Source organism: Diplotaxodon limnothrissa, linkage group LG17 (genome assembly GCF_057381915.1).
Source record: "Diplotaxodon limnothrissa isolate DT_005_m linkage group LG17, D_limnothrissa_male_GT1.1, whole genome shotgun sequence".
NCBI lineage: Eukaryota > Metazoa > Chordata > Actinopteri > Cichliformes > Cichlidae > Diplotaxodon > Diplotaxodon limnothrissa.
Window position 1 is genome coordinate 2,022,680 of NC_140612.1, and position 26,383 is coordinate 2,049,062.

The following is a 26,383-nucleotide window of genomic DNA, read 5'->3' on the forward strand; positions in this document are numbered from 1 at the left end:
CAGAGCAAAGTGCTCATGAGACTCTGAGACTGCATGTTCTGATAACAGTGATGCTCCTCAAATGAATGAGGGGAGTGATACATATCTGTTGAATGTGCATGCTGAAGGACATATTCAGATTAAGAATAACCTCACTGTGTCATGGGAGGCTAAGGCTAGTTAAGCCTAAAAGAAGGATGTAAAAAGTACATTGTAACCTGATTGGAACCATTTGCAACTCTATGAGGAAGGATCCCCGTTTAACTCCACAAACCGGAATTTATCACAAAGATATGTTTTAGGCGACTGCATGACAGTTAATTTAATAATAACATTGTTCTAATCTTTGTATTACAACATTGTGGTCAGTGGTGATGAACGCTGCACTGAGCAGGACAAGCACAGAGGTGAGCCAACTGTCAGAGGCCATAAGATCGTTCATGACCTTCACTAGTGCTGTTTCTTGTTCTTCAAGGAGACCATTCCTTTGCAAGTGACCAGTTAACTACCTGACAACTCATTTTTGAAATAAAAAAAGTTAGAAATCAGTCTATAATTAGACCGGTGGGCCAGGTAAGGGTTTAACTCTCACCATGTCACGGTAAGCTGTGTGGCAGGAAGTGGTTGGACCCAAACGCAGGACTCAAAGACGGAATATTAAACTTGAGGCGTTGGCTTTATTTGCAGGCAAAACAAACTTAGACACATGAGAACTATAAAACAATAACAAAACTCAAACTAGGAGGGTTAACCTAAACTGGGAATCTCCAAAAGGTTGATTCTGTTCATCTGGACGTAGCGTTTTGTGGGAGAAACGTTTCGTCACTCTTCCAGGTGACTTCTTACAAAGGTTTCAATCTTATAAACAGTACATTTACATAATGACTGAAACCAGCCCACTGAAGGAACAATGGGCTGGGAGATTAAAGATTGAGAATTTGCATAATTAAGATTAAGGAACTGACCTCCCAGCCCATTGTTCCTTCAGTGGGAAGGAAACCTGCAGTCAGCTGAGGCTGAAGACGTCACCTGGATGGGTGACGAAACGTTTCTCCCACAAAACGCTACGTCCAGATGAACAGAATCAACTTTTTGGAGATTTACTTTCCTGGATGATTGAGATGCATCAAGACCTAAACTGGGAATACATGGCGTGGCAGGTCATAACCTGATGACACAGCTAACGCGGAGGACGTGACAACAGGGAAAAACACAGGGCTTAAATACAAACTGGCATAATTAGGGAATGCGAGCCACGAGGGACAATGCAGGCATGATGTGACACGGGGAAGCAACACTGAACCCAGAAACATGGGACAAGGATTACCAAAGTAAAACAGGAAACTGAGACTCAACACCAAAACGTGGAACATGGGAACACGAGGCATAGAAATGGTGTGACACAGAAACCATAATCCAAGGACCAAGAATGTAACATAAGCAAAACCTCAAAGTCAGAGCTATCATTTCAATAATACCCGGTAGCTTGGGTCTGTGGGACTGAAGACTGATGCTACAGAGAAAGATGTTATTGTGGGTAAACATCAGCAGTTGTGTATACTATGATTAGAGTTACTCTGCTCAAGTGTATCAGGGAATAAATTCATAAAGCCAATGCTGGTTGAATTAATACTTGGCTTATCAGAACACTGGCTCTGTTTTCAGAGACAAATATGAGGGAATAGGATTTCCTAGCTTTATGGAAAGGTTTTTTTTTATAGAGTAAAAACTATTTTCCAAAGCCAAAGATCAACTGAATGAATGCAAAATTATTTACTCTCCAGCTTGCATGTAATCTGCTTTAAGGTGCACAGTATTACAAGAGATTCAAGCATCTCTGATATGCTGCCTTGTTTTTCAGACGAGTATCCAAAGTCTTACACTGTGAGAATTGATCTCGGTGGTAGGAAAACTTGGGTAGCTGCTCTGCATTGTGTTAGTATTACAGAAGGCAGCATTCAGCATAAATGCACAAATTCAGATGGGTCTCATTACACTGGAGTGAACATAACAAGATTATATGTAATAAGAGATCAAACCCTCAAAATACACAGACTTGCCCTCTGAGAGTACTGGCTGACTGCTGGAGCATAAAGGAGGCGACGGATCGGCTGACTGACCGGCTAGTCATCGCAGAACTGGCAAATACCACAACTCTGGCAGCAGCAATCCATTGTCCACTTCTGGATCTCAGCACAACTGGAGACAGAAGATGGTGGGAAAAAGCAGACACTAAAAACACAAAAAGTGAAAACTAAAATAAAACCTAAAACCATAACATTGCTGAGTAGTTTGAACTTCTGGATGTACCAAATACACCAGTCTGGTCCTCAGAGTCTTTTCTCATTTATTGGTGTATTAAAAAGTAACGTTAGTCAGTGTTTTAACCATTTTATGAAACTAACGTTAAACTGATTAGCTATCTGGATATACAAACAATAAAAAGACACAAATCTGTCCGTGGTAGTTGATGGTCTAGAAAAATAAAACCTTCCTGTTTGAAATGTCATCTAAAAAATAACTATCGATGCAACCAAGACGTCAAATTGGAGACAAAAAAGCAAACGTAGTTGGTGGGAACCTTCTTCCTCGTCCCTCGCCTTCTTTCTCTGTCATCATATACTTTCCTGTCCTCTCCCCCCCCCACCCTTCCCCCCACTTCAACACACACACACACACACACACACACACACACACACACACACACACACACACACACACACACACACCTACTCCACTATTTCTCTGTAGTGTCTTCCTCAACTTATTCCCTGGTTTAAGGGCTTAGGTGTTAATCCCTCACAGTTTTCATCACTTAGAGCACCAATCAAAAAAGGCTTAGTGTGTATAATATGCCAGACCGTTGTCCTCTTTCTCTCCTCTTTTGTTTTCTCGATTCCCCATCCACCTTTTTTCCTTTGGGCTTAGTTCTCCCTGTGTGAGTAAACAGAAAGACTTTAGTCCTTATCTGGAAAGGATGCACTTGTTCTAAAGAGATTTAAAAGAAGAGTACTAAAATGTATTCCTAAGAAAAAGATGAACTATTTTGAAGTTTGGGTTCATCTGAGGCCGCGCTAAGTTGGAAGAGGGGAGGAAATAAGATTTGAGGTTTGGAGCTGGTGAAACCAGAAACCAGCAGGTTTGTGGTTGGCAGTGAACCTGGTGCCTCAGGGTTGCCTTTGCATTATTTGTTCTGAATCTGTGGCTGTGGATTGCTGCACCACACCTGAGCTAGAGCTCAGGTATCCAGATTTTATTTCACTGGCACACAGTTTCTAGCAGGACCACATAACTGTTTGAGTGCTGAATCATCACAAACAGTGTTTACATAACACTGGCTGACGAAGCATTGTATAATGATTGTTAAGGTCCTAAATCCAAACTGCTTCAGTTTTAGAATTGTCCTGGATTACCGGTGTATAAAACATTGTAACGAAAGCTGCAAATGTGCCGTAGTAGAAAACAGACTGAAGAGGACAACAGGGAAAACTGCTCTCATCTCACCATCCTTGGCAGCAAGAAGGCCCAAATATGATTTTAATGATGCTTCTCTGAAGTCCTGGCACTCAGTTTCCTTTGCTTCCCAAACTTTTCTTTACTTTACATTTGATACTTTATATTCATATTTATAATTAAAACTTGGATTACTGAAGAATTCTTAGAATCTGAAAATTTATGCTACAATTTTTTACAATTAAGCCTAAAGTAGTATTTTTCAAATGTAGAAATGGACTGTATCTTATGCTTCATTTCAGTCTTTTCTTAACCTTAACTAAGGTTTTTATCCATAACAACCATAACTTAACATTCATTCATGTGTCATTTGCAATGAGCAGATAAACTTTATTGTCATCTCTGCTACATACAGTACAGTAGAGAGACGAGACGACGAGGCTCCAGTTCCATTCAGTGCAAAAAAACAACAATATATGTAGGAAGAGTAAGACTAAATATACGCTTAGAGACTGAGGTGAGGGGAGTAAATATACACTTTGAGGTAAAACTGTTAAAGGATAACTTAGGTACTGAAATTATGTGATCTGGCATCCATCCATCCTTCTGCTTGTCCAGTTCAGGGTCATGAGTGGGCTGGACCCTATCCCAGCTGTCTCAGGTTGAGAGGCAGGACCCTGGACAGGTCGCCCATCTGGTGCAAACTTTGTGTGGATGTGCCATCCTGGAGGAGCTGTGCTACTTGTGCAGCCTGAATGGGCTGTAGGTACGGTCTCATCCTACCAGCACTAGCAAAAAGCAAAACTAGAGAAAAGTCCATCAGGACAGATTATAAGACAGAGCAATGGTGTGCGTTCACCACCTGCAAATTTATTCTCTTTTGGGGAGTGGTCTTGCTGTTGCTTCACCAGTGCACCTATTGTCATTTTGTCCTATTGATGTTTGTACCAAAGTACCTGAAATTGATTCACAGTGGTTTATGCTTCCAAATTGAACAGACTGATACTCTTGAAGTCGAACTGACTCTCTGTTATACCGTGACTATAAATTTTCCCTTCATTTTTTGAGCAATATAAATAGACAAACATCTGTTTTAGTTACAGTCGCCAATGTTTCTTTACTAGGCTTATTTCTCAATCACTGAGTCTGTCTCCCAGTTGTTTGACTGGTTTTATTGGGTGTAGCTAAGTAGCACACATCAAGCTGTATGCCAAGAGTGAAAAAGACATCGATTCACTGATCCACACCACCATAAAATGCAGCATTGGAATGTCATTGCTGCTTTACTCGGATTGGAAGAGTAAAGTCGGATGGTAACAAAGAGAGGGAAGACAGTCAGAACTGAGGCGATCGAATTAGCAGAAAGCAACATTGCAGACATCGAGGATAGCTACAGGTACCTAGGGCAAATGGGAACCATGAAGATAGCGCTAGGAAATCTGCAACCACCAAGCACCTGCAGACGGACAAGAGGGTCCTGAGGGGTCAACTGAACGGTGAGAACAAGATCCGGGCTATCAAGACCTACGCCCTGCCCGTGATCAGGTACCCTCGCTGGGATAATGGGCTGACCAAAGGAAGAGATTAAGGCCATTGACATCAAGGTGAGGAGGCTCCTGACCATGCATGGAGGGTTTCATCCCAAGTCCAGCATCCTGAGACTGTATGCTAGGTCTGGGGAAGGTGGCCGGGACTGGTGAGTGTCAGAACCACAGTCCAGGATGAGACAGCGAACATCCACTCAGTGTGCTCAGTGAATACCTCAGGCAGCAGAAACCAGGAAGGACAGGGCCCTGCACGGTATGCACCACCAGCAGATAGAGGAGGTGGCTGATATGCGCTTTGAGTGCTCAGAAGAGTGGAAAAGCGCTATATAAGAACTAGTCCATTTACCATTTACCATATCCAGAAATCCTACCAGTGGCTGGACAAAGCTGGACTGAAAGACAGCACAGAGGCACTAATCATGGCAGCACAAGAACAAGCTCTGAGCACAAGATCCATAGAGGCTGGGGTCTATCACACCAGGCAAGACCCCAGGTGCAGGCTGTGTAAAGATGCTCCAGAGACAATCCAGCACATAACAGCAGGGTGCAAGATGCTAGCAGGCAAGGCATACATGGAACGCCATAACCAAGTGGCCGGCATAGTGTACAGGAACATCTGTGCCGAGTATAACCTGGAAGTCCCGAGGTCAAAATGGGAGATGCCCCCAAGGGTGGTGGAGAATGACCGAGCTAAGATCCTGTGGGACTTCCAGATACAGACGGACAAAATGGTGGTGGCTAACCAACCGGACATAGTGGTGGTAGACAAACAGAAGAAGACGGCCGTAGTGATCGATCTAGCGAATGACAGCAACATCAGGAAGAAGGAACACGAGAAGCTGGAAAAGTACGAAGGGCTCAGTAAAGAACTCGAGACGATGTGGAGGGTGAAGGTGACGGTGGTCTCCGTGGTAATCGGAGCAATCGGTGCAGTGACCCCCAAGCTAGCCGAGTGGCTCCAGCAGATCCCAGGAACAACGTCTAAGATCTCTGTCCAGTAGAGCATGGTCTCAGGAACAGCTAAGATATATGCTCTTATATACATTTATTTTTTCATAAATATATGAATATACGAAAAAATAAATGCTTAAAGAGTTTTTAAGCTGATGGCTGCACATTAGACCTCTGAAATTATAAACTGGATCCATTTAAGCCTTAGAATTACTCTCAACATTACAGTATTTTATACAGTTTCTAAATCAGATACATGGACAAGATAATACGTGCACTGCAATCTGGAGGACCAAAGTCTTGTCCTGTTTACTACTTCCACAGATTTCTCAGATTTCTTGAAGAGAAGGTTCATGGGTGGACATGCAAAAGTGTGACAGAAGAATATGCAAAGGATGGGATGAGGTGGAGACAGGTGGTGACCACCCTTAAATGGAGCAGCCAAAAGAAGTATAAAATGATAAAATCGAGAAACTGCAGTTTTCTGCTGACAAATATAATTCTTATTCAAGGTTCTTTATTATTTGTCACATGCATAGTTATACAAGTATAACACACAATGAAATGTAGCCTGACACGCTCCTCGACATGTGCAAAAAAATTATTCTTAACTAATTGTTTAGTTATGAGATGTTCCACCAAGTTCTTTCTTTTCCTTTTCCTTTTCTAGATCTTTTATTTCATGTAACATGGTGAGCTGTTTTGTTATTATTTCTTCAAAAAATATTAGATATATATATTGTATTTCATACCCATATGGAAAAGAAATAGTAAAAGATTTATGTATATCTTTTCCATATGGGTACTCTTACTCATCACTCGTGATTTACTACGCCCCAGTTCTTATGTTTTATAACAATGATGCAGTCAGCTGTTTTCTGTCTGCCAGCTGACTGTTTCCAGTCCTCAAATATTTCTTTGTGATTCTGCAGACAAGATTGGACACCACAAAAAAACAATGGGCTGTGAAATGTCTGCCTGAGCAACCAGCTTATGTCTTGCTACTGTACCCACATGGTGTATGTTTAAATGAAGCTGTCACTTTATCAGCCCCCCTGCCTTTTGTTATGTTCTGCTTGAGAAAAAGGCATTCAGGGAGAGTTACAGCAGGGCGTTTCTGATTGAAAAATGCAGAAAATATAAAATATAAATATCAGATGTTTTTGATTAAAACACTTTTTTTCACAGCATTATGAGAGAAAAATTGGTTTTAATCTTTTTCCAAAACTTCTTTCAGGATGTTTGTTGCTGACATTATTACTGGTTATGATATTTGTCATGGAATTACCAAAGGCTTCTTTTCGTGCCCAAAGATGCATTTGAAATTCAGTTCAATTCAGTTTTATTTATACAGCACCAAATCACAACAACAGTCCCCTCAAGGTGCTTGATGTTGTAAGGTAGACCCTACAATAATACATACAGAGAAAAACCCAACAATCATATGACCCCCTATGAGCAAGCACTTTGGCGACAGTGGGAAGGAAAAACTCCCTTTTAACAGGAAAAAACCTCCAACAGAACCAGGCTCAGGGAGGGGCGGGGCCATCTGCTGTGATTGGTTGGGGTGAGAGAAGGAAGACAGGATAAAGACATGCTGTGGAAGAGAGACAGAGATTAATAACAGATATGATTCAATGCAGAGAGGTCTGTTAACACATAGTAAGTGAAGAAGAAACACCCAGTGCATCATGGGAATCCCCCAGCAGCCTATTGCAGCATAACTAAGGGAGGATTCAGGGTCACCTGGTCCAGCCCTAACTATATGCTTTAGCAAAAAGGAAAGTTTGAAGCCTAATCTTGAAAGTAGAGATAGTGTCTGTCTCCTGAATCCAAACTGGAAGCTGGTTCCACAGAAGAGGGGCCTGAAAACTGAAGGCTCTGCCTCCCATTCTACTTTTAAATACTCTAGGAACAACAAGTAGGCCTGCAGAGCGAGAGCGAAGTGCTCTAATAGGGTGATATGGTACTACAAGGTCATTAAGGTCACTATGTATTAATAGACCTCTCTGCATTGAATCATATCTGTTATTAATCTCTGTCTCTCTTCCACAGCATGTCTTTATCCTGTCTTCCTTCTCTCACCCCAACCGGTCGCAGCAGATGGCCCCGCCCCTCCCTGAGCCTGGTTCTGCCGGAGGTTTCTTCCTGTTAAAAGGGAGTTTTTCCTTCCCACTGTCGCCAAAGTGCTTGCTCATAGGGGGTCATATGATTGTTGGGTTTTTCTCTGTATCTATGAAGCGCCTTGAGGTGACTTTTGTTGTGATTTGGCGCTATATAAATAAAATTGAATTGAATTGAATTGAATTGAATTAAGATAAGATAAGAAAAAAAAATGGTCAAAAATGACTCCAAGGTTCCTCACAGCGTCACTGGAGGCCAAGGTAATGCCATCCAGAGTAAGAATCTGGTTAGATACCATATTTCTAAGATTTTCAGGGCCGAGTACAATAACCTCAGTTTGATCTGAATTAAGAAGCAGAAAGTTAGCGGCCATCCAGGTCTTTATGTCTTTAAGACATTCCTGCAGTTTAACTCATTGGTGTGTGTTATCTGGCTTCATGGACAGATAGAGCTGGGTGTCATCTGCATAGCAGTGTAAATGTATGCTATGTCTTCTAATGATGCTGCCTAAGGGAAGCATGTATAATGTAAACAGAATTGGTCCTAGCACTGAACCCTGTGGAACTCCATAATTAACCTCAGTGTGTGAAGAGGACTCTCCATTTACATGCACAAACTGGAGTCTATTAGATAGATATGATACAAACCACTGCAGTGCAGTACCTGTAATACCTACAGCATGTTCTAATCGCTCTAATAGGATATTATGGTCGACAGTATCGAGCGCTGCACTGAGGTCTAGCAGGACAAGCACAGAGATGAGTCCACTGTCAGAGGCCATAAGAAGATCATTTGTAACCTTCACTAAAGCTGTTTCTGTGCTGTGATGAGCTCTGAAACCTGACTGAAACTCTTCAAATAAACCTCTGCAGATGATCTGTTAGCTGTTTGACAACTACTCTAAATTAATACCAATGGTACTGAAAGTAGGTGTAGATAATGTTACATCTAATTTTATGACTCAAGTCACATTTCATAAATCACAAGTTCAGTTCTGACACAAAGTTTTGCTGCCTTTCTCTTTTCATTGTATTTTTTCTGCCCAGACATTGATGAATGCGAGGAGAATAACGGAGGCTGTGACCACTTCTGCCGAAACACTGTGGGCTCCTTTGAGTGCAGCTGCCAAAAAGGCCACAAACTTCTCACAGATGAAAGGACATGCCAAGGTCAGTCGCTCTCAGCTGCTAGTGACACAGTTTGACTTTTGTATATCACCAGCTGTGACAAAGTGCTGTGGCATTAGTGAACACAGTGAAGCATGGAAGGAAAATCACTGCAAAATAATTTATAGTATTATTCTGGATATATCATTTCCTGTTCTTTTTGTAAATAAAATTATTGTAATAAATTATGTTACTATTAGTATATTAGCAGTAGTGGCTTATGCATTTGTTTACCAGTCTGATCCTGTGAGAAGAAAAAAGTCTGGAAGGGCATCTGGCGTAAAATCAAACCTTTGTGAATAAGGCAACAACTGAAAGTAGCTTCTGATGCTTCTTCTTCTGTTGTTTTATTATAAATGTCAGGCTAAAAAGTCTGTTGCTTAACTGAAATGAGAGCAATGATATTGTGCAGCACTGTATATAAAGATCATAAAGTCACTTTGACCTCTCGTCAAGTGCAAAGATACAGTGTACTGGAACTACCTCCACTTCCTATAGTTGTGCTAAGTTAACATGCTACTGGACCTTTTGGCCTTTTGTTATCTCATCTGAACCTGTGGAAAGTTAAATACAAATACTTCCATAAAATCCAAATGTTTCTCAGAATGTAACGAATGTGCTTGTTGCAACAGTGTAGCTGCTTCGTCAGCTGGGTGTCTAGTCAACAGGCCTCCTTAGTGCTCATGCTTATATGACCAAAGGCAGATTCCTGGTTACAAGTCACAGCAAGTGAGACAGGAGGCAGGCAGACACAAAATTATTTTTTTATTAACAATTAAACCTTGAGGTACTTCTGCCCTCAGCCTCAAATTCCCAGGATGGAAAAACTGTGTACGCGGCGTGTTGGAGTAACTCTGCATTGCTTTTGGAGTGTTTAAGAGCGTGGTGTTGAGTCCCGTCAGCCACATCACAGCACCACTCTCTACTTCTGACACACCTATGCCACTGTTTCGTGGCTCCGAATAGCTGCCCCGTCTAGCATGTTCAGCCTCAACATAACCTTAAAATGAAATATACTGTTTCATTCGTAAACATCTTCTGTGCTTCTGAGTAATTCCAGAGAAAATAGCTTCTGGTTATGCACTACATGCCAACTGTAGAGCATTTTCCAGACCTAGCTGAGAAACTTAAGCAGAAAGATTAGTTGTTTGCCACGGCTGCATCATTAGTTTCCACGAATGATTCCCTCCATTCTTACTGTTTATAAAGACGGGATATTGCCAGCACTTAAATAAACATCTAAAATAGCTATCAAAACACCTCATCATCACCAAGGGTGTATCTCACTGAAAAAACGATCACGCTCCAGACATCAGCGCTGCTTCATTCTATCCTAAATCACTATATGCAGCTCCTGTGTTCCCAGCTCGGTTTATTTAAACTCTAAACAGACGAGCTATCCCTACGTCCTGACATGGACGTTTGCCTGGAGTATTTACAGAGCCAACGTCCAGCCCTTAAAAACTTCCTCCATTATAACATGTTGTATTTTTAGCCTCTTTAAAGCCCCACAGAAAAGCCTGAAATAAACCAGGTGAGCCTAAAAAGCTGCCCTCCATTCCTGCTAGGTTAATAATATTTGGCGCAGGAGAAGTACACAAAAACACATACGCAGGCAGGCATGCGCACTCGTGCACACATATTCACACTGATGCAACAGTGAATGTGCCTCAGCCTCATTCCCGGGAAGTTTTTCCAGCTTTATTAGAATAAGTCTTGTCCTAGTTTAGTGTGGGACGCTTGAATCTGTTTACTCTAACGTGCACATTAATGACATGGCCTCTTCAGTACTTGGTGAGCACCCTGAAATGAGTCTTTGCCATCAGATTGTTGATAATCTACTCATTCCACTGACCTTTACTTCTATGCAGCAGGAGAGCCTTTGTATTCTCTTAGATCTATTTGACTGAACCTGTCCAGAGATGCACCAGCAGACTTTTGTGAAACTTTTGAAGTGGAAATACTTAATACCCTGAAATATTTGTCATCAGAATACAAATTTGTTTTGGATTTGAACAATCGCAGTCATTCTTCTCCTTAATTGACTGAACATTTGTCACTATCCTTTGTGAATCTCATGTTCTAGTAGCCCCGTGACAGGAAACAAAATGAATATTGTCTAATATTGATGAGAGGGAGGGGTAGATATGACCGGGAACCCAAAGACACCAGGCACACTTACATAGTAGCACCTTGTCAAACCCAAACCCTATAATACACCCTGACTTACCCTAATCGGACCATAATGTACAAAGTCAACATTGTATAAACTGTATTTAACAACACAGACCGCCAACTCATTAGATAAGCTTAGGTCAGTATGAAAGCAGCCGACAGAACGATGCTTTTAGTCTTTACCCTTTGAATGAATATCCAAAATAAAGGACACCATGCTACAAATTTAGGGTCATTTAAGGGCACATCATTTTTTATGAGAAGTGTGTATGAAGGCATATTATAGTGACCAATCATGGGACTAACAGTTAGTATTATCTAGAAGGGAGTCGACACAAGAGACAGACTTAAATTAAAAAGAACTGATTAAAAATAAACTAACAAAAACAAACACAAGGCCAACATAGACTGATGTAAAGGGGGAGGATGAGAGAGCAATGCCTGACAGCTGATGGACCTGGTAAGACCCTCCCAGGTATGCTAGAGGGGTGGATGCTGGCTCAAAGAACGCATGCCCAGATGAATGGGGAAATGAGTGAATGAAGACATTCTGTATTATTACACTGTAGTATTACTTTGACTCATTTCCTCCTCACCTGTTGTGTCTTTTCGGTCTTTCTCAGACATTGATGAGTGCTCCTTTGAGAGAACCTGTGATCACACATGCATCAACTACCCTGGCAGCTTTGAGTGCTTGTGCAACAAAGGATACATCCTGTACGGTCTGACTCACTGTGGAGGTGAGTGTCAGCTCAGATTTATTTCCCAGAGAAAGAGAAGAATACATGAAACACAACAAGATGATGAAACTGACTTTTTAACACAGTTTTTATCTAGTCTTAGACAATCGATAGGATCTGTTCGTTTGTGTAAAGGTGCAAAGAAAAGGAAACATAGAGACAGCAGGTAGAGTTGGAGGTGGCACAGTTGACGGAGCTGGAGTGACCACAATGGACAAGACTGGAAATGAGGATATCAGAGGGGAAACTAGGCCAGGCTGAGATGGTGTAGATATATTGGGCAAAGGGTGTTTAATATAGAGCTGGGAGGCACAGATGCATGGATGCAGTGAAGGAGGATATGTTAGGGATGATCTGCTGTGGTGACCCCTAAAGGGAGCAGCTGAGAGAAGAAGAAAAAGCAACAAGAGAACAAGACCTATGAATGAAGTCCATTTGTGAGTTAGACAAATCACATTTCATTGGAAATTACAGAAATCCCCCAACATCAAAACAATGACAGCAGAAGTGAGTAGCATTAATAATCTGTAACAGGGCCATTTGCCAAGATGTGCAGTGAGCTCTTCAGTATGATGTGTTTGCTTGTTGTGATGGTCAAAGATGACAGGCTCTATGGGGTGATCTCAGTGTGCAGTGCTTAGTACTTCCTTTGACCAGTACTAATGCTCGTCAAAGGAAGTACAGCTGGTAAAGTACTGGCAGAGCCGTGGGTGCAGAGGCTCCCTAATGCGTGACACAATAGCTCTAATCTGACAGAAGGCTAAAAACACAATGCTGTGTGTGCTAGAAAGGCATCAAGACACACAGGAAATCCAGCCTGCTGTGTAAGGGCTGTGCTTTATACAGGGAGTGCAGAATTATTAGGTAAATGAGTATTTTGTCCACATCATCCTCTTCATGCATGTTGTCTTACTCCAAGCTGTATAGGCTCGAAAGCCTACTACCAATTAAGCATATTAGGTGATGTGCATCGCTGTAATGAGAAGGGGTGTGGTCTAATGACATCAACACCCTATATCAGGTGTGCATAATTATTAGGCAACATCCCTTCCTTTGGCAAAATGGGTCAAAAGAAGGACTTGACAGGCTCAGAAAAGTCAAAAATAGTGAGATATCTTGCAGAGGGATGCAGCAGTCTCAAAAGCTTCTGAAGCGTGATCATCGAACAATCAAGCGTTTCATTCAAAATAGTCAACAGGGTCGCAAGAAGCGTGTGGAAAAACCAAGGCGCAAAATAAGTGCCCATGAACTGAGAAAAGTCAAGCGTGCAGCTGCCAAGATGCCACTTGCCACCAGTTTGGCCATATTTCAGAGCTGCAACATCACTGGAGTGCCCAAAAGCACAAGGTGTGCAATACTCAGAGACATGGCCAAGGTAAGAAAGGCTGAAAGATGACCACCACTGAACAAGACACACAAGCTGAAACGTCAAGACTGGGCCAAGAAATATCTCAAGACTGGTTTTTCTAAGGTTTTATGGACTGATGAAATGAGAGTGAGTCTTGATGGGCCAGATGGATGGGCCCGTGGCTGGATTGGTAAAGGGCAGAGAGCTCCAGTCCGACTCAGACGCCAGCAAGGTGGAGGTGGAGTACTGGTTTGGGCTGGTATCATCAAAGATGAGCTTGTGGGGCCTTTTCGGGTTGAGGATGGAGTCAAGCTCAACTCCCAGTCCTACTGCCAGTTTCTGGAAGACACCTTCTTCAAGCAGTGGTACAGGAAGAAGTCTGCATCCTTCAAGAAAAACATGATTTTCATGCAGGACAATGCTCCATCACACGCGTCCAAGTACTCCACAGCGTGGCTGCAAGAAAGGGTATAAAAGAAGAAAAACTAATGACATGGCCTCCTTGTTCACCTGATCTGAACCCCATTGAGAACCTGTGGTCCATCATCAAATGTGAGATTTACAAGGAGGGAAAACAGTACACCTCTCTGAACAGTGTCTGGGAGGCTGTGGTTGCTGCTGCACGCAATGTTGATGGTGAACAGATCAAAACACTGACAGAATCCATGGATGGCAGGCTTTTGAGTGTCCTTGCAAAGAAAGGTGGCTATATTGGTCGCTGATTTGTTTTTGTTTTGTTTTTGAATGTCAGAAATGTATATCTGTGAATGTGGAGATGTTATATTGGTGTCACTGGTAAAAATAAATAATTGAAATGGGTATATATTTGTTTTTTGTTAAGTTGCCTAATAATTATGCACAGTAATAGTCACCTGCACACACAGATATCCCCCTAAAATAGCTAAAACTAAAAACAAACTAAAAACTACTTCCAAAAACATTCAGCTTTGATATTAATATTGCCTAATAATTCTGCACTCCCTGTATACTGAAGGTCATGGCGATGCATGTACTCTGCTGGTACCTGTAAAGGGCATGAACTGAATCACACAGCAATGGAAAAAGGTCATTTAATTTTTGAAAAGGTAGCAATTTATAATCTGTCCAAGGAGCCTGGATAGAAAAGGTTCTTGAAGACGTTTCACCTCATCCAAGAAGCTTCTGAGAACTAAAGACACAGGAAACATCTAAGCACAGAAGTAAGCTAATAACACTCAAGTGAAAGCAGGAAAAAATAGTGACAACACTGAAGCGCTTTGGTGTTCTGAAGGCAGATGTTTTCACCTTTAGCAGCTTTAGATATCACATGTACCTAAGAGGCAGTTACGCATGTACAGTAGGGAGAGAGGCTAGATTCTCTACAGTTTGAGGCAATGAAAAGACTTGTAAAATGGACAAAGAGTCCTTGAGAAATGTAAAACGTAAAACTTAGTCAAGATTTCGGGTTGATATGTGATTTGGAAAGGAGAACTTTGTAAGTAAATTGTACTCTGTGGGCGGAGTTTAGTGTCTTCTAGGGCCGTTAATCCTAGGGTGCTGGTACATGGCTGGTCTCTAAGGCTACGTTCACACTGCAGGTGAAAGCGCATCAAATACGATTTTTTTGACCCTATGCGACCATCTATCTGATCATGGTATGACAGTGTGAACGGCACAAATCCGATATTTTCAAATCCGACCTGGGTCACTTTCATATGTGGTCCTGAATCCGATACATATGTGATGTTTTAGAAAGCGACTGCTGTTTGATGGTCACGTCGCATTAAATCCGTCTTTTATGTCACTGACACAAGACAGACGCCAATTATCAGCGCCCAAGAAGACATGGTGAACGCTTCCTGGCCATCCAGTGAAACTCTTGGGAAGACAACGTGAACATTTTATTTGTTCTGTATAATCTGCAGATTCTGACAGAAATCTATCCTTTGAAGCAGCGCTCCTCTGAAACAGCAACAAGGATCATTATTAGGTTATTTACATTATTATGTAAATAACAAAATAACTTAAAGCAAAAATTGGGAAACGTAAAGTCCGAAGTCTTTATATTAAGGCCATCAGTCAAACAATACTGTTTGCTCTGGGTCTAAACAGACGTCTGTGTGTGACGTCTTCTTTTGCGCATGCGGCCGCTTTGAGCGTTCACACTAGAGCGCGTTTGCTGTCGCATTTTATTTGTAGTGTGAACGAGCAGACAAAAAAATCGGATTTGATCAAAAAATCGGAATTGAGCATCAAGACCTGCAGAGTGAACGTAGCCTAACTCATTTCTCTTTCCTTTCATTTCCACTGCATGATGTCCAATAATACCATCCATCCATTGGCTTCCGCTTATCCTTTTCAGGGTCGCGGGGGGCGCTGGAGCCTATCCCAGCTGTCATAGGGCGAGAGGCGGGTACACCCTGGACAGGTCGCCAGCAGGGCCTGTCCAATAATACCCTCAAATATAAATAATAAGAGAGAGAGATTTAAATAACCCAAAGAACACAGAATGAAACTCCAGGATGAAGTCCATGTATAACTGCTGCTAAATTAACCTGAAACAATAGACAGAGTCTAAAATGACCTTTAAGCCGTATTCATCTGCAACCTTCCCTTAAAGAGCACTACGAGTGTTGCATAACTCAATCCATCAATTTTCCTAAGTGTTTATCCAGTTAAGAGTTGTGCTGGGAGTGAGGGGGTGTGGGTGGGGCGCTTGCCTGGAGCCCATCCCAGCTATTATAGGGTGGGAGGTGGGATACACCCTGTACAAATCGCCTCTCCTTCGCGGTGCATAAAATCCATTAGACGTGAAAGCTGAAAAGTGAAATGCCAACGCACGTGCTGTAATCCTGTCTTTGTCTTAGATATCGATGAGTGCAGCATCAACAACGGCAGCTGTGAGTACGGCTGCATAAACACCCAGGGCAGCTACGAGTGTGTGTGTCCACCCGGACAGAAACTCCACTGGAACAAGAAAGATTGCATCGGTAAGCACCAGCCCACACACACCTGTGTGTACATTTGTGAATGTGCGAGGCACGGTGGACAGATCACACAACAGAAGTGATATGACTCTGTACTCCTCAGAGGGAGTGAAATGTCTGCCCAATGGGAAGCCAGCACCGCGAGCCCAGCTAACCTGCATCAAGAGCGGAGGAGCTGAGGTCTGCTCACTGTCCTGCCCCTCCAATGCCCTCTTCCTCGCAGGTGTGCACAAACACACTCATGTTGGCGTCTCATGGCAGAACAGTGTTTCCTATTAATCATATATTTTTCTATTTTTGTCAGTGAACTTTTGGGGCTGTGATGTTCAGATTCGTACCAGGACGTGTTCTATATGTAGGAGCTTGGTTTTTTGGGTTTTCCTTTTCATCTGTCGACCACAAATGTTTAATGCTGACACAACTTATATTCATGCCTTCATTTTTTTTTCCAGTCCATTAAATGGTTGTTTGGTGCAAATAAATGTGTAATTGGAATCTGGAATCTGTAAATCTGTAAAGAAACTGATTGAAAAAATGAAGAAAACCCAAAGCAAACCTGCACTGAATATGTATTAAAAACAGGAAGGATCACAAACAAGTTTGCAGAAAGTCAGACAGGAAGGAGAGAGCAATTGTTAACCTGCTGTCAGCTTCATTTGTAGCTTCAAAATGATTAATTGTTAATCTAATCTATAACTAATCCTAAAAACTAAAGATTAATTAACAGTAATTCAATAGAGTTTTATTTATATAGCACAACAGTAAAATCTCTACATTAACATGTTGATTGCCATCGATGGTTTTTTATTCTGTCTCTGTAGCTGTATGTTGGAAACAGTCCTTTGTGCTGCTCTGGTGCAGCATGTGTTGCTGCCCTCTGGTGGTCTGTCTGTGCCATTCCCCTCTTGATGAAGCTTGCGCTCTTTAGTGCCATATTTGTGGATTCTTCAGGGGCCTCTGTGCTCAGACTGATGTGTTTTTCACTCTGAGAGGTTTTGTTGGCTTCACCCATCCTTCCTCTTTGCTGGCACCCCAGCCTCTCCTCCTGCAATAGTACTTAAAACACATCTGTAAATCGATTGCATTCTTTGATCATGCCAATTTTTCCACAGCATGGCTGTCCCTTCGTTTTACTTGGCAGCTATTGTGTGAGAATGATGGATCGCTCTCAGGCATGAAGTGAAATATTTGTTTTTGTGTCTTTTATGAGTACATCTTAATTTAAGGAGGAATGAGCCATGTAAATTCCTGTGGCTGAAAGGAGCCCGGGCTCTTTTTTAATCCCTCACTTCCCCGTCCAAATGCATCTTTGTCTCTACGTGTATTAACAGAGAAAAGCATGGCTCATAGATCTTTCATCTGGGTCTTCATTTCACAATCAAAGGTCACATTTTTGTTTATACCACTAAACATCTACCAAACTTGTTTTAATAATGCTGACAACTGTGCCTTTGGCCATCCTATGAAACATACAACGAGAGTCCTAACCTGTTCTCATCATCAGGTTTTGGTTTTCTTTGGTCACTTAATCCTGTTCTGCGTTGTTGTTTCTCACAGACTCAGAGAACAGCTACACACTGAGCTGCGGAGTGCCCGTCCAGCCTGGTAAACCTCCTCAGAAGAGGAACGTCACCACGGCTTTACCCGCCTGTGCCGGTACAGTAAACATAATGGGACACAGTAGGTGCAGATCAGTGATGGGATTCTATGCTCCCTGCACATGTACTGACTCTACAAAATATTATTCTGGATTTGCTTCGTCTCCACTTGAGAAATTGTTTTTACACAAATTACTCATTAAATTCTGGTAGCATTTATTATTTTAGCACTTATCTTAATTGCAGGTAGTTAGGAGGCAGTAGCTGGTACATACTGAAAATACAACATCCATCCATAAATACATAATAATCCATACATAAATAAGCATAATTTACAACTACATGCAAGATTACTAACTGGCCTGAGACCACATTTCTGTTATGTTTTTGTCTCTTCATTGACCTTCCTGTTGAATTTGGAATTTAGCTTAAAATCTTGAATGATCAGGTCCTGTCATATCTCAGTGTATTATACTAACAGAGGAGTTTACTCTGCAGGTTTACTGGTGACTAAAGTTTCCAAAAGTAGAGCGGGAGGCAGAGAGTAACAAAATGAAAGAACAGGATATGTTATGAGTTACCAAATATAACGAAATAGCTCTAATTAAATGCTGCAGTAAACTGCTGGGGGCTTCCCATGATGCACTGAGTTTGTTCACACACTTAACCAGACCACAAACAAGCAACTGAGATTATACACACAACAAATGTGCAACAAATAGCAAATGAGCAGTTATGTGATGGCTGTAGCGTCCTATAAATGATCAAATAAAGAGTTGATTTGTAAAGTGATCTTGAGGTAACAGCTTATGTTGTTCTGTATGAATAGACACGTTGGCACCACCCATCAAGCAGAAGGCCAGGTTTAAGATCAAAGATGCCAAGTGTCACCTGAAGCCCCGCAACAAGGAGAAACACCGAGACGTATCCAAGCAGAACATCCAAGGTAATGAACTGTCATATTTAAACAGCAGCATCTGGCACTGATATTATACTGGCGTTTATAGCCCACTCTAAATTTGATCTTCTTCACTGTTTTTGGTTGCCTGAAAGGAGGACAGTTCCCCTGCACCGATGACTGCCAGGTAACGTTTGTCAACCTCAAGTGTGACTCATCTAAGAAGCGCCGGCGAGGACGCAAATCTCCTTCAAAGGAGGTTTCACACATTACCGCTGAGTTTGAGATGGAGATGAAGGAGGAAGATGCCTCAGGTGTGGTGATCCTTCTTAACTCTGCTTTAAATATAATCGACACAAAAACATTAAATCTACAGAGAAATCAAATATTTATGATCGAAATGTGGTCTGAATGTTGTTTCCTCAGAGTCGTGTAACGTGGACTGTGTGCGGGAGAGAATGAAGCAGAGGCTGCAGAGTGCCATGAGGACACTCAGAAAGTCCATCACCAAACAGCAGTTCTACATCCAGTTCTCTGGGACCGAATATGAAGTGGCCCAGAAGCCACCTAAGGCAGCAGAGGGTGCTGAGACCTGCAGCACAGGACAAGTCCTCAGAGATGGAAAGTGTGGTATGTTTGCAGCTGAAAGAGTTGACTGGGTGTTACTGTTTCATCAGGATCTATCGATCTAACTTGTGTATTTCTTCTCAGTGAGCTGTGGTGTGGGGACATTTTATAGTGGGGAGCAAGAGCAGTGTGTCCAGTGTCCCCCTGGTACATACCAGGACACGGTGGGACAACTTTCCTGTGAGCCATGTCCCAGTACTGAAGGACAGGGAATCGCTGGTGCCAAGAATGTATCCCAGTGTGGAGGTAATTCCCTATCCCATTTTTTCCTCACTAATACTGAGATTGTTTCCATTTTATAATGTCAGAAAATCTGGATATTAATATTAATGTTGTAGAAAGAAGAAATGAAAACCAAAAAGAAAGTTTCTCCTCTATCATCCCCTCAGGTCAGTGTCCAGTTGGTCACTTTTCTGATGATGGGTTCCGCCCATGCCAGCCCTGCGCGCTGGGCTTCTACCAGCCAGAACCAGGCCGTGTCCTGTGCTTCCCCTGTGGAGGAGGCCTCATGACCAAGTATGAAGGATCTGTGTCCTTCAGGGACTGTGAGGCCAGAGGTGTGTCTTTTGTTCTTTTTGTGGTTTATTTTGAAGGTACTTGTCAGAATTGCTTTTATAGTGCAAGTTCAGTTCAAATAATACACAACAATAAACAACACAATTAAAATAGAAGTGCCAGAGGCGACCAGTAAGGACGGAGTTCCCTGACAGTGTGCCAGAAACATTTGATCAAAGTCTTGTTTCACGACTTTACCAAACTTCTTTTTGCTTCAGCCACTGTCCTAAACCCTGCGGCCAGCTGCCGCTGGTTTGATGGCTGTCTTATTGTTAGATGTGTGGAGAGATTGTTGGTTGTTGTCATGTATTCAGGTCAGTCCACACTGAGATAAGTAAAGTGTATTTAGAAATTTAGCATGTTCATCCATTGATGATCCTAGAGGATGAAAACCACTATTTTTGTTTGTTTGTTTCCTTTTAATAAGACTTATGCTGAACTTCTTGCGTTTAAGACGAAATATCTGGAAAATTTCACGACACTAGCAAATGAGAATATTAATGATGCGTTTAGCTGATTCACACTGATTACTGTGGCTCGTTCTCTTAATGTTTGGTTACGTTTGATCGAATCTGTGGTAAACACTATCATAAAGGAGCGCATTGTCTGAATGACACAATGCTGTCACTTTAATGGCTTAATAAAGCCACATAACTAAGGGGCCATAAAGTAGTGCTCAGATGTGTTGAGATGGAACTTGGTGCAAACTGATTTTGTTTAGTGAGTGTGCGGTTCAGTGTTTTCTTTGTGTGTCTGCTCTTTAATAGAGTTGTACTGTGTGCACACTTACCCCTTACCTTTCCTCAGTGCACTGTGCTCCCGGGCATTACTACAACTCCAGTACCCACCGCTGCATCCGGTGCCCAGCAGGCACCTACCAGTCAGAATCCAGCCAGAACTACTGCATCACCTGCCCGGGCAACACCACCACCGACTTCGATGGTGCTACCAACGTCTCCCAGTGCAAAAGTAAAGCTGCCCACTATTACCCATTGTGGTTGATAATGAGAAGTATATCACAATATTGTTGGCATTGGTTTAAATACTCCAAAGGGTTTCTACAATTTTGTCCTTAGACCAGGTGTGCGGAGGGGAGCTGGGAGAGTACACAGGCTACATTGAGTCTCCTAACTACCCTGGAGATTACCCATCCAACGTGGACTGTGTGTGGATGATAAATCCACCACACAAGAGACGCATCCTCATTGTGGTGCCAGAGATTTTCCTCCCCATTGAGGATGAATGTGGAGACGTGCTGGTCATGAGGAAGAGCGGTAAACAGAAATATGAATGTACAGAACTGATGAACTCGTTGACTTCACGTTTCTTTAAATGAAGATGCAAAAGTGTGCCTGCTTGTGTTTGTTGCACAGTGGTAGGGTTGGCAGTGCCTGTAAGAAAGTATATGGCACTGTGGTTCTTTCCTAAATGCTTACCTGTGAACAGTGACTTTAATGACGCTGCCATGACATGCACATGTGTCCAGTGGCACAGTATGTCATGCTGTCACACCTGAACTGTTTATCATTCATTTCAGACTGGACCGATTTAAAGATCAGCTTTTTTTCTAGAGCTTTAGGTCATTCCACATGCTCCAAGAAAAACAAGCTCTAGAAGATTCTAACTGTGCTGTGTGCTGTGTCTTCAGCCCATCCCACCTCCATCACCACTTACGAGACGTGTCAGACCTACGAGCGACCCATCGCCTTCACCTCCCGCTCCCGCAAGCTCTGGATCCAGTTCAAGTCCAACGAGGGGAACAGCGGCAAAGGCTTCCAAGTTCCATACGTCACCTACGATGGTGAGTCAGCTTCATCGCAGTTCAGCGACAGCCAACCTTAAACAATCTTACAGCTTTTTATTTCACTGCGTTGCGTATTTTCACCCACTGATTTAACCCTGTTATGCTGCAGAGGACTACCAGCAGCTGATAGAAGACATCGTGCGGGATGGCAGGCTATACGCCTCTGAGAATCACCAGGAGATTCTCAAGGTATGCATGTAATGTGATCATATTACCAGCTGATCTTTGTTCCAAGGTCACACTAACATATAAGGTAAAAAAAAGTCATCACCTCATAAGATGGGTCCAGTATGCTGACAGTCTTTGTATCTTTATTCTCCCCACAGGACAAGAAGCTGATAAAAGCCCTATTTGATGTGCTGGCTCACCCCCAGAACTATTTCAAGTACACAGCAGCAGAGTCCAAAGAGATGTTCCCTCGTTCTTTCATCAAGCTGCTGCGCTCCAAAGTCTCCAGGTTCCTACGACCATACAAATAGACAGGCCCGTCTGCGGTCCTGGTCAACAACCCTGACATCCTGCATCATTCCAAATCCAGCAAACTAAATGTAACCCAAACCCCCATCCCACTTCTGCCCTGCCTCTGTCTATTCATCCGTGTATATTTGAGCTTTCTAACTCGTAAGACATCACTAACAATGGAGCTTTCTGTACAAGGTTTGACCGATAGAGGTTTTTGAAGGCCAGTATTTATATTTTTATACTGTATATTGTATTGATATATTCTTTCTTAAATTTGGAGATTTTGCACTGAACTGTTAATTACCACAGGCATGCTATCTGAGTAAGGGTTTATCTGGCAGTAACAATGAATACATATTTTTCAGCAGAAACAGTACAGTAACTATGGTAATTTACTAATTTAGTAAAATCATCTGGCAAATATTTCCTTCCTCTGAATGTTTTATAGAATGTATATAAAGTGGTAATCAAGTGGAGGATGTGCAGCGAAACAGCAGTGTCCCAACCTGTAGGTAATGGTACATCCCACATGTCAGTTTGTTTCATCTGCGGGAGACCCCCATGCCCACCGCCAAAAAACTGAAATATTATGCGCAGCTTCGTGGAAAAAAGACGACTCGGTCTATCGACTAGTCTTTCCTAGTCTGTCAGTGCTAGGCTAACCAGCCGTAATCCATTCCTCCACTGTATTCTGCTTACAACATGACCTTTTCCATCTTTGTACTGTTTTATAGTCTAGCTGATCAGGCGTAAAAAGACCTGCAACTGTACGTCTCTCGCTAAGAGTTAGACTAAAGCCCGAATGCAGAACCCTGTGAAGGTGCAAGGGTGTTATTCCCTGTCAGACTACTTCAAATACAAAATCCTACAAGGTTATGAGAACATAACCAACACAGGCAAACATGTTGCCTACTCCAGCTTTAACAAAACCTCATCTTCTCATCCAACTCAAAAACAAAGCAAATTTATCAACATGTAGCTGTTGTTTAAAACATGCATATTAAAAAACTCTAAAGTCATCTAAAAGTCTGAATCCGCATGCTATTACACAGCAGCACTTAACAAAAGGCCAGCATCAGCTACCCAATATATCGGTCAAACTCTGTTTCTTCTTTTCTCACAGTCATTTCCCATTGTTTGCACATTCTCTAACAACTGTATTCTACAGTCTTCCTATTTGCTTTCTGTGTTGTTATGTCCTTTTTTAATATTTATACTGAACATTTTGGAACTTGCAGAGGGGCGTGCAGATGTTTTAAAAATGATCTGCGAACAAGCGTGTGGACATACACAGGTGCCCACGCAGAGCACAGCCTGAACTGGATTTCTTTATTGGCCCTGTCGTGCACAAGACAGAGATGAGAAAACAATCAGTGCACTTAAATCAGAAATGTTAAAGTGGTGACATCTAAATCCTTCCACTCCAGTGATGCTTTATCCACTGGGGAAAGATTAAATTGGGCAAATTGCAAAATCTACATTGTAATTTTGAGATGAGATAAAACTACCTGCAAGTAACAGATTGTTACGTTATAGAGAAATGTACCTGGTGTAACTAGTATTTGGAACTTTCATTGCACTTGAATTTTATATTTTAAACTGTAGGGGAAAGGATCTAAGTTACATGTTTTGTTACCTTTTTGTGTTATGTGCCTGGTGTGGTGGTGATAGGAAAAAGAAGCAGCTGTGTCTCCTGTGCTTCCACTCTGTAGCTTGCAGTTACCCTCAAATTTGTCTGAATAACACACACACACACACACACACACACACACACACACTTTTCCATTAAACAGGAAATGTGAGTATACTATACTTTTCTTTTATAACAAACTAAACGTTTCTGTGTCATTCCCATTGTTACTAATATATAAACTCCTATACCGCATATTGAAGATGGACTCTACATCTGCACACTGAGACTGGAGTTGAAAAGCGAGTCAGGAGTGAGTGGAGTGTTGGTCTGAAGGTGAATGTAGTGGCGCAGTCGGAAAGAGAAGCATCTCTTGCCCGAGTGTTTGTAGCAACTACAGCTTCACTGAACTTATCTGTGTGTAATTCTGTTCAACAACATGCATGCTGATGGTAAAAATGTAAAATCCCTTATCAGTGCTGACATTTTTTTAGAGACTAATGTCCTGTTACCTGTGTCATTCTAGTCTTTGTGCTGGGCACAAGGAAGATAAGGGATAGCCATCGCTAAATTGGAGCTTGTCACACTGACGTTCAAATAAATTACCACCTTGATGGTTTTGCTACTTTTGTTCTCAAACACAAATCACTGCTGAGTATTTTTCAAAGTAGAAGCTACGAAACCTTCAGTGCACTATGACAGTTAACTTTACTTGATATAAACTTGCATGGCGTGCAGTTTGAAACTCAGAGCACAGTTACTCAACAGTTTCAGATCTTTTAGTTTCAAATTTGCATTGCCTGTAACAGTCTGTGGAGTGACTTCAGTGTGAATGTCGCAGATAAAATCCAAAGTATTACTTGATGCTCCCTCAGTGTCAACAGTATTACTAGCTAACTTTAAAGCTAAGGAAAGCTAGGATGAGCCAGCTAGTGGCTATATTATGTATCATGTGTATGTGTCTCTGTTAGTGGGTGTGCTGCATTAGCTGTTAGCCAGTGAATGCCATTTGTCCTCAATGAAATTACTGGGTCAACACGTGAAGGAGCAGTCAATAAAATGTAACTGTTTCATTTTCTGGATCCAAGTCATTATCAGAAACAGCGCAGAAACCAATTCAATGATCTATTAGAAGCGATGGTACAAACTCGTTAGTTACTACTTAGCTGTGACCAGCATGTTTGTCTTTGATGTTCCAAAAACACATTTTCTTGAATGTACGCCACAATACAAGATATTACAAAAACTACAATGATGGATTTTTAAAGTCTGAAAGTTGATTTTCATAGTGCTCTGAAATGAAACCAGAAGGTAGGAAATCAATGAAAAGACTTTTGCTTTGAAAAACAGTATGCATTTTTGTGAACTACTTGTAATTAATGGGCTGAAGCAAAACCTGCAGTATGGTCCTGCATGGCACTCACCTGGGATAAACTGGTCAAAGTTTAGGGTTTTTGTCCAGAATTAATTTTTTTTTTTTTTTTTAAAGTAAGGAAAATAAAAAATCTATTTTTGCATTGGCTGAGAATCATCCCTGTAAGACAGCTACATGTGGAAATACAGTGTGTCCTCAAGGCTGTTCTCACCAAAATCATTGTGTAATTTCCCAAATTAGTCGTTTTGTTAGATATTCAGCTCCATACTGCGGTACGGCCTCCTTCTTGTTTGAGGTGGGTCCTTTTCATTATGAGTGTTATGGAAAATATATGAAATGCTCTAAAAATTTATAATTGTTTTTTTCTGAGAATGTATTCGGTTGTGAGTGGGTGTACGAATGTGGTTTATGAGTGTCAACAGAACGTGTGCGCTGCGTGACTGATTCTTTGTGTGAGTCTTTGTGCTGGGTGCCTGTGATAGAAACAGAGGTTGTGTATGTGTACTTTAGTCCATTCTGTAGAGGAATAATTTTAACGTTTGTGTTAGTTGGTTGTATCCAAAGAGAGAAACTGTAACGCAGTGGTGTGCCATTGTTTAGTCCATGAAACTCCAGTACTGAACAAATTAAATAAAATAGTAGCAGAAACCCGATTTGACTTGTCTCGTTTCTGACTGCGTGTGGAATCTTCAGTCGAACAGACTCAGAGGAGAAACGCTCCTATCCGCTCATCTCTTATCTCAGATGTGCTTCTACGTGCTATTGGCACAACCGTCTTCCGGTACACTACCGGAAAATTTAGCTGACACTGCTAATACTGCATTTATCATCAAGTGAAACAATCTGTGCCGCAGATCTGGACACTACATCAGAAATACGCGTCACCATCATCCACACACTATTCCAATTTTATTCAGAGAGGGAGGTGAGATACTTTCATTTTTGGGGGTCTCAGAAATTTCCAGTTTCTCTTTAAAAGCTTATC

General features: G+C 41.9%; 1 protein-coding gene across 1 annotated transcript in view; it reads left to right on the top strand.

Annotated features, from left to right (window-relative positions):
• Positions 1-22,570, top strand: part of scube1 (signal peptide, CUB domain, EGF-like 1) — a 120,339-nt gene extending 97,769 nt beyond the window's left edge. The window contains exons 8-22 of the mRNA XM_085376815.1: positions 9,101-9,223; positions 12,019-12,135; positions 16,330-16,452; positions 16,553-16,672; positions 18,007-18,105; positions 18,877-18,993; positions 19,101-19,259; positions 19,372-19,575; positions 19,657-19,818; positions 19,962-20,129; positions 20,935-21,096; positions 21,204-21,401; positions 21,776-21,928; positions 22,041-22,120; positions 22,258-22,570. Of these exons, the coding sequence (XP_085232941.1) occupies positions 9,101-9,223; positions 12,019-12,135; positions 16,330-16,452; positions 16,553-16,672; positions 18,007-18,105; positions 18,877-18,993; positions 19,101-19,259; positions 19,372-19,575; positions 19,657-19,818; positions 19,962-20,129; positions 20,935-21,096; positions 21,204-21,401; positions 21,776-21,928; positions 22,041-22,120; positions 22,258-22,410 (2,138 nt within the window). The 3' untranslated portion in view covers positions 22,411-22,570. The remainder of the gene's footprint in view (positions 1-9,100; positions 9,224-12,018; positions 12,136-16,329; positions 16,453-16,552; positions 16,673-18,006; positions 18,106-18,876; positions 18,994-19,100; positions 19,260-19,371; positions 19,576-19,656; positions 19,819-19,961; positions 20,130-20,934; positions 21,097-21,203; positions 21,402-21,775; positions 21,929-22,040; positions 22,121-22,257) is intronic.
• Positions 22,571-26,383: the final 3,813 nt, after the last annotated feature.